The sequence below is a fragment of the Arachis hypogaea genome, chromosome 14 (genome assembly GCF_003086295.3).
Source record: "Arachis hypogaea cultivar Tifrunner chromosome 14, arahy.Tifrunner.gnm2.J5K5, whole genome shotgun sequence".
Lineage (NCBI taxonomy): Eukaryota > Viridiplantae > Streptophyta > Magnoliopsida > Fabales > Fabaceae > Arachis > Arachis hypogaea.
Genome location: NC_092049.1, coordinates 13470986 through 13481195, shown reverse-complemented (window position 1 = coordinate 13481195; position 10210 = coordinate 13470986). Strand labels below are relative to the sequence as shown.

At 33.5% G+C, this 10210-nt stretch overlaps 2 protein-coding genes across 2 annotated transcripts; one reads left to right on the top strand and one right to left on the bottom strand.

Moving 5' to 3' along the window:
* The first annotated feature begins 1446 nt into the window (after positions 1-1446).
* On the top strand, positions 1447-3509 carry LOC112741600 (uncharacterized). The gene is made up of 5 exons (XM_025790617.3): positions 1447-1740; positions 1888-1963; positions 2078-2122; positions 2862-2959; positions 3160-3509. Exons 2-5 carry the CDS (start codon positions 1910-1912, stop codon positions 3245-3247), a joined length of 285 nt encoding a protein of 94 aa, XP_025646402.1. The 5' UTR covers positions 1447-1740; positions 1888-1909; the 3' UTR covers positions 3248-3509.
* Positions 3510-3679: 170 nt separating this feature from the next.
* On the bottom strand, positions 3680-8449 carry LOC112741601 (boron transporter 1). The gene is made up of 12 exons (XM_025790618.3): positions 8042-8449; positions 7830-7912; positions 7496-7688; positions 7050-7188; positions 6721-6886; positions 6416-6582; positions 5958-6131; positions 5719-5814; positions 5419-5553; positions 5016-5335; positions 4648-4915; positions 3680-4487 (listed from the first exon to the last, which is right to left on the bottom strand). Exons 1-12 carry the CDS (start codon positions 8143-8145, stop codon positions 4272-4274), a joined length of 2061 nt encoding a protein of 686 aa, XP_025646403.1. The 5' UTR covers positions 8146-8449; the 3' UTR covers positions 3680-4271.
* Positions 8450-10210: the final 1761 nt, after the last annotated feature.

The window sequence follows — 10210 nt, the reverse complement described above, 5'->3', positions numbered from 1 at the left end:
TAAATTCAATTTATGCAATATAGTAGCAAATCAAATTGGTAAGATTCAAATTATATGGAAATCTTGTTTTATCAATGCGTTGAGCTATATGCACAAATCGATTTATCAAGATATATAAATTGATGTAAGTTAATTCAATTTATTATGGTCCAAACATATATAAAGAATACATTTAATAATACGCATAATGAATACAATAAAAAATACATTCAATAATAAACTAAAAAAATAATAATTATAAATATTTCCTATAAATAATTAAAAATTTCAATATAAATTATAAATAATTATAAAATTTAAGATTTAAAATTTAGTTTTTAATATTTAAAATAAATAAAATATTTGCTAAAAATATTATATTTTATTAGTGCCTTATTGAATCTATTAACCATGATAAATCGATAATATCCAGATCATTGATTAGTTTCTATATAAAAATATTTTTATTCTATTTAATATTTAAATTTGATAAAATATTAATTAATTTTAAATTTAGTTATTATGAATTCTAACTTCTAAGAATACATGTTAAGATTGTTATTAATAAAAATTTTAATTTTTTTTATTTTAACAAATGCTGAATAAATCATTAAAAATTCAACTTTATAAAGTTTGGACCATAAATTGGTTATAAAGTGAAATTTGTATTGGTTATGAAGTTATATTTTTAATGATTTGTTGAGCATTTATTAAAATAAAAAATTTAAAATTTTTATTAATAACAATCTTATTAGAAGTTAGAATTCATAATAACTAAATTTAGATAAAATTAATTAATGTTTTACCAAAATTAAATATTAAATGGAATAAAAATATTTTTAGATAAAAACTAATCAATCATTTGAATATTATCATGGTCAAATAAATTTAATAATGTTAATTGATCAATAAAATATAATATTTTTGATAAATATTTTATTAATTTTAAATATTAAAAACTAAATTCTAAATTTTAAATTTTATAATTATTTATAATTTATAATGGGATTTTTAAAAAATTTATAGAAAATATTTATAATTATTATTTTTTTAATTTATTATTGAATGTACTCTTTATTATATTCATTATGGGTATTATTAAATGTATTATTTATCTATGTTTGAATCAATAATAAATTGAATTAACTTACGTCCATTTATATATCTTGGTAAATTGATTTGTACATATAGCTCAAAACACTAATTCGACCTTGTTTGTTTTGATTTATCCTGGCCATTTTTATTTATAAATCGAACCGTCTTATTCGATTTATTAAAGACATGTAATTCAAATAGATCACACTTGATTTACTGCTTCCTTCAATTTGATTTATGCAAAAAAATAGGAATTTTCATGTAATTCGAATCTTACTAATTCGATTTATTACTATATCACTTAAATCGAATTTAACTAATTGAATTTATATAGGAATATGATTTGAAGATCAATAAAACATTTTTTTGGGTAAATCACATAATATTAGACTAGTTTTAGTTTATTTATGTGTTTTGCCCCCAAAAAAGCGTCCCTGCTTCGTAGACAATATCCTTTTTTCTTCACCTTAGCATTCCAAATCTTTATTCGGTTATTCCTTTGACGACAGCACCGTTGCCAATCTCATCTCCACCTCCATCCGCTCCGCCCCAGACTGCCCATCAACTGCCCGTAACTACCTCGCAAACCTCCTCCTCCTCCTGCGTCCACCACAAGTTGATTTTGATTTCGAATTTTTCATCCATCCATATCAGATTGAGAATCAGGCAAGTACCAATGATCCCAATCCCTTGTTCTCACATTGGTCTCGTTCAATTTCTTCGTTAGATCAAGCTTGCTCTCTGCCTTGAAACTGTTCGATGAATTGTCTCTGTGACATTGAAGGACTTAACTTGTTTGGTTTCGTTTCGCAGGGTTGGGTAGTTTTCGCCGAAAATGCCGTCTCTTCAAACAGCACTGCCTCCTGAGCTGGCCAACAATGCCATTAGGGTCACAGACTAAACTTTCTGATGCTTCCTTTTTAGTGGAATCTATGTGCTTGTGTTTGAAATTTGGGACCTTTTTCTTTGCTGATAAAAATATCTTTTTTGTTTGTTTGTTCAGCTTTACCGTGAATGCCTACGAAGAGCTAAGTATATTGGCCATCGGGTACGTGATCTTCTCGTTTTTAGAAATGATGGGTTTCTTGTGTAGCCATGGTGAATTTTATTGCAGAGGAAGATTAACATCAGTGTCTCAAGTTTGCGATCTATGTTTTCAAAAGACATTTTATTTGATGCTCACTACTATTGTATGTAAAGATTCAACATGTAGGATGACTGCCTGTTGATTCAGTGTATAATCTTCGTGGTTATTCAAAGAAGAAGAAAGTAGTATAGTACTAGATATTATTCAAAGAAGATTCAGCTTTACCTTTTTCATTAAGGGAACTCACATCACATAGTATTTAGCCCATGATGAGAGTAGTTGAGGAAAAGAAAATTATAAACATCAACGGTGGATTGCATATTAGTTGGTTGAGTATTATACTTAATGCATTCATATAACTGATCCGTCTTGTTAATACTTAATGCGTTAAGTAAATAGGATAATAGGAGTATGTCTGAAGAAATTTGGCTTCTTTGAGTTTGAAGTGCGATTGTACTTTTAAAGATGCACAATTTTAATTCTGATGAAAGCTTAATGAGCATCACACATTTATGTTTCATCCGTTATTCTTTTTTTCATTCACATTACCTATGATCATGGTATTCTTGTTTATACTTGTTAACATCCTTTCGCAGCTAGTAGTGTACTCCCTCCAGATTTGTGCTAGATATCTAATATGCATGTTAGAAAGATAAGATGTATGAAACTGATTACATTGTGTATTTGCATGCAATTGCAGCAACATAACACACAGCTTCTTGTTGATATGGTGAGACAACAGTTTAAGCAAAACATGCACGAGACAGATCCTGAAAAGATTCAGCAGTTAAAGGATAAGTAAGGATGTGCCTTAATATAGTGTATCAATGTTGACTGTTGAGCAAGTATTCTAGATTCCTCGCTTTTTTCTTCTTTAATTCCAGCAGATAATACACGGCTGATATCAACATGAACATGAATGTGGGAGTTATTGCTGATATGCATACAACCAGTGATTCTGGGTGCAAAATGATATATTATTTCCCTTGGTTTTGCAGTGCAGCAAGGGGACTTATCAACCACATACTATATGAGTCAGAGCAATTATCTGGTCGTAAATTTAGCAAGAGTCCTAAAGCAGTTTAGTTGGCTCTGTTCTTAATTATTCAACCCCTTCATCAATGCAAGGTTTGTCAGATCGTGCATTGGCCGAATCTTCCAAAGGGCTGGAGAGATTGTTATACTCATGAAAAAAATAAAATTGTAGAAAATAACATGGTGCCTTTTTCTTTTACTAGTGCTTTTCATGTCAAGAGTTCTAAAGTTTCTTAAAATTACATTTTACGTTCTGTCAAATGACCTTGTCTATGATACATTAAAAGATTCCAAGCTGAAGTCTCCTTCAAGATATCGTGGCATTATGTTCCAATATATGACATTGTTACTCCTGGATTTCTGATAGTTTAGGTGGTTAGTTGATACTGGTCTTTTATGGTTTAGATTTTAGAATGTTTTTGTTGCATTTGTACTTTTTTTTTTCATGTGAAACCAAGCATGGGGTATTGGCCATTGGAATATTTTTTTTGGGGTCAAATGAATTAGATAATTTCTAATCCTAAGCATTACAAACTCACTCACACCACAATTACACACACAATACTTAAGGGTTCCATCCACTATTTAGCCTAGACAAGTCTTGAACCCAGGTGCACTTACTACAAGGCATACATGATTGACCACTAGACCAAGGCCTTGCATCCGAGGTATTGGCCTATTGGGACTTGAGTGGAATTGGTTTGTGAAATAACGAAGGTTGTCAGCCCATGCCTGAGTCACCATCTTTAGAAAAACAAGACTGAAGGACTAACAAAAAAAAAAGACACTAATTATTCTTGCCTTACAATTGAAAAAAAACCATAAAATTAAAGGGACAAGAGAAGAAAATGATTTTTACAATATCCCAACTAAATAATCTGAAACAACAATTGGCTTTGCCAAGAATGAGATGTTTACAGGGAACAAGGATCTTGCAACCTTTCCAAGCAATCCTTGCAATTGAATGTGTTATGTAGCTAGACCTATAGCATTCAACCAACGTTACTCAGATCGGATTCCCTTGCTTCAGCAGGACTGAATGGTCCTTTTCCATCAACACCATGAGGGCTGTGATTTACTGATTTCCTCTTAATTCTCTTATCCGAGGGCTGTATACTCTATCTGGCAAGCTCGAACTTCTCTGAAAATTTGCCAACTCTCGTGTTGGTGGGGTGGAGCTCCTTGTCTTTGGGCTGCAAACGCACCTTATCTCACCCCGGCTTCGAGTAATTAGACCATCTAGAATCTCTCCATCATTTGGGAAGGAAGCTGTCTTGCCCAAGTCTCCCTCCTGCAGAATCCGAGCAAGCATTGAATACATGAGGTTATGTCACAGATTGGCCAAAAGCAACAAGAAAGCCATTTCGCACATATTGGTATGCAATTTTTGCCATTTCGATGCAAGAGTCATTTAAGTTCAATGCAGTATGATGATACAAGATAAATCTTACCGTGGCTTGGTTGAACGGTGTGGCGGGTACTTCTTCATATTCTGCAGCATCTAAATCTTGGAGGTGCGCAGTTTTGAAAAACTTGGGCAGAATGTATTGTCTTACAGGAACAAGAAGCATGATCATAAGAGGGAACAGAACCCCAGCAATTGGAATCCATGTGATACCAAAACAAACAATCAAGTACACAGTCTGGAAGATCGTGAATGCTGCAATTCTTGTGAAAGGTACTGTTTCAATGTAAGTTGTGTGGCTCTCCTCCAAAACTCTATTTAAAAAAAAAACGAAAAGAAAAGAGCAAAAAAGCAAGTTAGAGAATGAAACTCAATGAATTTTCTGGGGAGTTGAAATGGTGTTTAGGACAATACTTGTATCTCTTGCTCGGAGCAGTGAAAATTAGCAAAATGCGTTCCCAGAACTGGTTCCCGGGTAAGTTCTCGATGGCCATGAATGCAAAATAACCACAGAGTACAGAAGTTGGAATCGTTTTCAGGAATGGCATTGCTGCTATACATCCTCCTACCATCAAAGATTGGAGTAAGTTGCTCACTCTTTGTTCTTTGACCTCGATAGGCAAGATGTCTTCGATTTCCTTTTCGACATCAAATACTGACTCATCAATTGCAGCATTCATACTCTCCATGCTTGATGTCAATTGAATCGTCGACTCTTTCAACTCTTTTAACCCCTGCCAAAACAATAAAATGAAGATTATTCATGCCATTGGTGAGACAGTAAGGGTAACTAACAAAAGACAACGATTCTGCATACTCGAGAAGACTCCTGGTGAACTAGAGGGGTTTGCATCTGCTGGTAAGCTTCTTTTATGCTTTCATATAGTTGTCCCATGCTTGACTTCTTTGTTATACAACTTCGAGCCGTGGTGACAAGCTGGTTTCTAAGTATCTGACAATCACCAAAATGATTATCACGACAAAGTAACAAACATGACGAAACGATATCAAGAAAACATTATATATTCTGCTTCTGATTTTGCTTTATCATTTTACTCCTAATCATGGTGAAGCTGAAGCTCTACAAAGCAAGAAAACTGGTAAGCTGCATATCTACCTGGTGCTTTAGTGTAGCTAAGCTTTTGGTATGCATTGGAGATTGTGGAATCACACCATTTGATGGGGGAATTCCAATTAGACCACATAATATAACCTATCATACATTAAAGAACTTCAAATGGAATCTAAATGAATCTGACTGCAAGGCGAAAGCGAAGAGCTTTAGGCATAAATAGCAAAGAACTGAAGGAATTTAAATACATGTAAGAGATGAAAAGAGCAAGGAGGATAATGTACCATGAATCCCAAAAGAAGTAAATCATAATGGAAAGAAGGTGGCTTTCTTAGATTGAATTCTTTCTGCTGAGCAAGCTGAGATGCCACACTATGATCAAAATAATAAAGCACAGCAATCATTGTTGCAGGAATAAATGCTCCAATGATATACATAATTGGCACATCCAGCATATCCTGTAGGTGATTTTTTGTGAGCAAATTTAGTAGACATGTTAGGTAAATTTCTATGAACTGAGTTAGTGTAGAAACTCTTTTAAGCTAACATCTAATTAGACAAAAGCAGTTAATTTCGACACCAAACGCTATCTAAAACGGACAACACGTAATTAGATGTCAATGTAAAACTCTAAAAAGGGCAGTCTGATGCACAAGCATCTCGCATAACTTGATAAATGCATTAGTGGCTAATTGAATCACATAATGTAGCAACAAAATCTCGGATTTTCAAGTAATCATGCCTTTATGACAGTCCAGTTCTCATATGCACCCGGGGACCATGGATTCGGACTTGAGAGACGCCTAGGTATTCCTTTTGGAACACTACCAGCTGGTATATAAGAAACAGCAGTCCATAACAGAACCATCAATGGGACACCATAATCTGCTATAAAGCTCCTTAACCATCCTGCAATTAGAGGGAAAATAAATCTTATAAGAACTATTGAAACATGATTAAAGAATATCCTAATGGAAGTGCTTAATATTTCTTGCAACTTTCTGTCAACAATCCACAAATTGACTATACAGAAATGAAAATCGATACCTGAACCATACCGCCAAGACCTTGCTTTTCGGCTTCTCAATGCTGTAAGCAGTAGGCCAAAGGACAGAACCAGAGCAAACATGCCATTTCCAAATCTCCATGAGGGTTGAAACTCAGCTGATGCTGGATTTGCTCTTTCAGGTACATTAAACTCATTTATGAGTCCCTATTAAGCCAAATTAGACAGCATCTTGAATCAATTGCCATCCAAATACATATGTATCACATAGCATGTTATTTTCCATTACTATACTAAACAACCACATAATCATTAAACCTCAAAAATTTTATTTGAGATACTGAGAAAGCAGAAAAGTTATGCCTCTTACCCTAATAGCCTCTTGCATGAAGAGCATTGCGATAAGAAGGCCGAACAGTTCCCCGGCTATGCGCGTAAACCTGTTGATGATGGAGCAGGCTCCCAAGATAGCCAACAGGAACAAGAAAACTGCTGTCCACAAGCATACCCTGCACATACAATGAATTCACAAGGCAAATAAGCTTAAGAGTGTTTGCGGGAAAAGTTAAAACAAAGAGCATAAATGATTAAGGAGAACCTGAAAACTTACAGCTCAAATATTCTACATGATTGAAAAAGCCGAAAACTTATTTTTTCTTTACCTAACTCAATATTTTTTGAAGAAAGAAAACCATCCAAACATGTGAAAACAAACTTCTTTTGGCTAAAGAAAGTGATTTTATGACAAAATTGAGTTAAACAAACACACCCGCCTAAGTCACTTTTGAATCTCAAAGTAAGAAGTCTATATTATACCATGCACTCCATGCCAGAAAGAGCGAAGAACCCAAATCCGGTCTACTTTTAGCGAAATTGAACATGAATGTATACATAATCACAGTTGGTTCCGCGACTCCGAGAATCAACAGAGGCTGGCCTCCTAGAATAGAATGTATGAGTCCACACAATGCAGTAGATGCTAACGTTTGAACTGCAGTAAGCACTCCATCTGGAAATTGTTGGAACAATGCACATGATCACACTTGAGGCTTACAGCTTACTGCATTAATCTTTCTTAATTAATCTTTCTTAATTACCATATGAGATCAGTAAGAAGACCAATAGAAACGTAACTAGGACTTTCATGTACCTGTATCTCTTTCCAATTGTTCTCCAAATGAGATGACTGGAATTGCTGAAGCAAAAAATATGTATGTAGTGGGGGCTAATATCCTAAGAAAACAATAATTCAATTACCAAGTTAACATATAAAAAAAAATGGTCCCAGAAAAAATATCAAAGTATAATAAATAAATAAAATAAAATAAAAGCGAGAATCTTTATATTATAAGAAAGAAGCACCTGAAACCAGCATTGAGACCACCAATCCAATCTTGCTTGTAACACATGAATCTTCCTTGAAGATCATTCTTTATTCCACGAAATGGAACAAATGTCTCTTCCATGGCTTAATAATAACCAAAGAAGCTAAATTTCCTTTGATGCTTTAACAGTTTAACACTGAACAATGAGTGACAAGTAGAACACTAAACACTTCAACAGGAAAATGAACGCAGCAACAGAAAAGAAGAAAAAGAGAGAAACTTTGAGACAGAGACAAAGAGTTTGCGGGGGAAACTTCAAATATATAGAGGGTAATGCGAGACACAGAATTTCAAAAGGGATGGAAAGAAAGGCAGTTAACCATTGCAAAAAGAACCAACTTTGTGGAAAAGAAAAAAAAATGAAGAAACAATAAAACAGAAAAAGAAAGAGTAAACAACATTTTCACCAAGGACAGGCAGTCAATAATAAAAAATCAGGGAGGGTAAAAGTTTATTTTGCTAATAAAAATAACTTCTAAAAAATGCTAACGGAAAATAAGTTCTTAAATTATTTTAAAATATGAAAAAACTAATTAATAAATATTTATTTTTCCATAAGTAATATAAAATATTTTATATTTAATAGATGACTTATTTATTTGATGGAAATTTTTATAGCAATATTTAAATATTTAGAAGGTACACGCAAAAAATTAGAGTAAAATTTGAACTTGAGATTTTTTTTATTTAAAAAAAACTTAGTCATTTACAATAAATCTTTTTTTTAAAAAAATTAGTTGACACAAAATTATCAAATTTTAAAAATAAAAATATTTTATTTTTCTATGTTTAAAAAAATTGAATCAAAATATGATTTTTAAAGTCTTTTTTTAGAATACAATTTAATATTTAATTATTTTTGTCGCGTTTTTAAATTTTTTGGAAACTTGTTTATCGTTGAAATTTTTTGGAGTTATTTTTTATCTTTGAGTGTTAGTAGCAATAAAAGAATAAAGTCCAGTAGCAGGGTTGATGTTAGTAGCAATGACCCTGCACTTGCAAAAAACACGTGTAATTAGTTAGAATTACTTAGCCAAATCAACAAAGTTGTTAGAAGTCAATTAGTCTTTCCGTTAAACCCTATATATATATATATATATATATATATATATATATATATCAGTCCCTGTACTATCTTTTGTGCAGTTAAATTCATTTTACTATTATTCTTCCAAAATCTTCCAGCATCTTCTTCTTCTTCTTTTTCTCAAAGAGGCTGATACCTTCACATGGTATCAGAGCTTTCTTCGATCCATGGATAACGCTGCACAAATCTCACAAGCTCCAACGAGCTTCCTCAGCTAGAATCCCTTCACGGCTTTCTCGGCGATCAAACTTAATGAAAACAACTACAAAGCATGGAAGAAATAGGCACTAGCGTGCATCAAGGTAAACAAGCTTCAAAATCATCTTGATCCAAGAAAGGTTCCAGCGCAATTCAACTCAGAATTAGATAGATGTAATGGAATTGAAGCACAGCAATACATAGACTGGGAGGTGCGAGATCAATGTCTGGTAGCTTAGTTAATTGCATCAATGGAGCAAAATTTTGTAAATCGAGTAATTGAATATGATCATGCATATTAGAGCTGGCATGTGTTAGATGAATACTTTGAAGCCAGAGTCAAATCAAAGATTAAGCAGTTGAAGACACAGCTGAAGACGTTCAAGAAACAAGGATCATCGGCAGCTGAATATATCTCAAAAATCAATCAGGTAGCAGACGCGTTGAACGCTCTTGGAGCACCACTTACCAAGGAAAAATACATAGAAGCAGCACTAGGAGGTCTCAGTGAGGAATATCGGGCATTCATTATAGTTACAACTGCAAGAATGGACCACATAACAAAAAGCGAATTTGAGTCATAATTACTCACAGAAGAAGAGCTGATTGATAGATTCAGAAAGACAGATTTAGGGCTGGTTCATGCAAATATAGCTCAAAGCAGTGAGGAACAAGAAAAAGTGCAAGATAGAAGCTATCATCACTACAACAGAGGTGGATTTCGAGGAACGCGAGGCAGAGGCTACTTCAGAGGTTCTGGAAGGTCTACGTGGTGGTAAGGTAGCAGACCTCAGTGCCAATTATGTGAAAAGATAGGACATATAGTTATACAGTGTTACCATAGGTTCAATCAAGAATTCA

Excerpts from the sequence above, each read along its gene's own strand:
- LOC112741601 (XM_025790618.3), bottom strand. The coding sequence starts at position 8,145 with ATGGAAGAGACATTTGTTCCATTTCGTGGAATAAAGAATGATCTTCAA. Across the intron at positions 7,689-7,829 it reads ACAATTGGAAAGAGATACAG|ATGGAGTGCTTACTGCAGTT; the intron begins GTACATGAAAGT and ends AACAATTTCCAG. Across the intron at positions 6,887-7,049 it reads TCATGCAAGAGGCTATTAGG|GGACTCATAAATGAGTTTAA; the intron begins GTAAGAGGCATA and ends TTGGCTTAATAG.
- LOC112741600 (XM_025790617.3), top strand. The coding sequence starts at position 1,910 with ATGCCGTCTCTTCAAACAGCACTGCCTCCTGAGCTGGCCAACAATGCC. Across the intron at positions 1,964-2,077 it reads TGGCCAACAATGCCATTAGG|CTTTACCGTGAATGCCTACG; the intron begins GTCACAGACTAA and ends TTGTTTGTTCAG. Across the intron at positions 2,123-2,861 it reads CTAAGTATATTGGCCATCGG|CAACATAACACACAGCTTCT; the intron begins GTACGTGATCTT and ends ATGCAATTGCAG.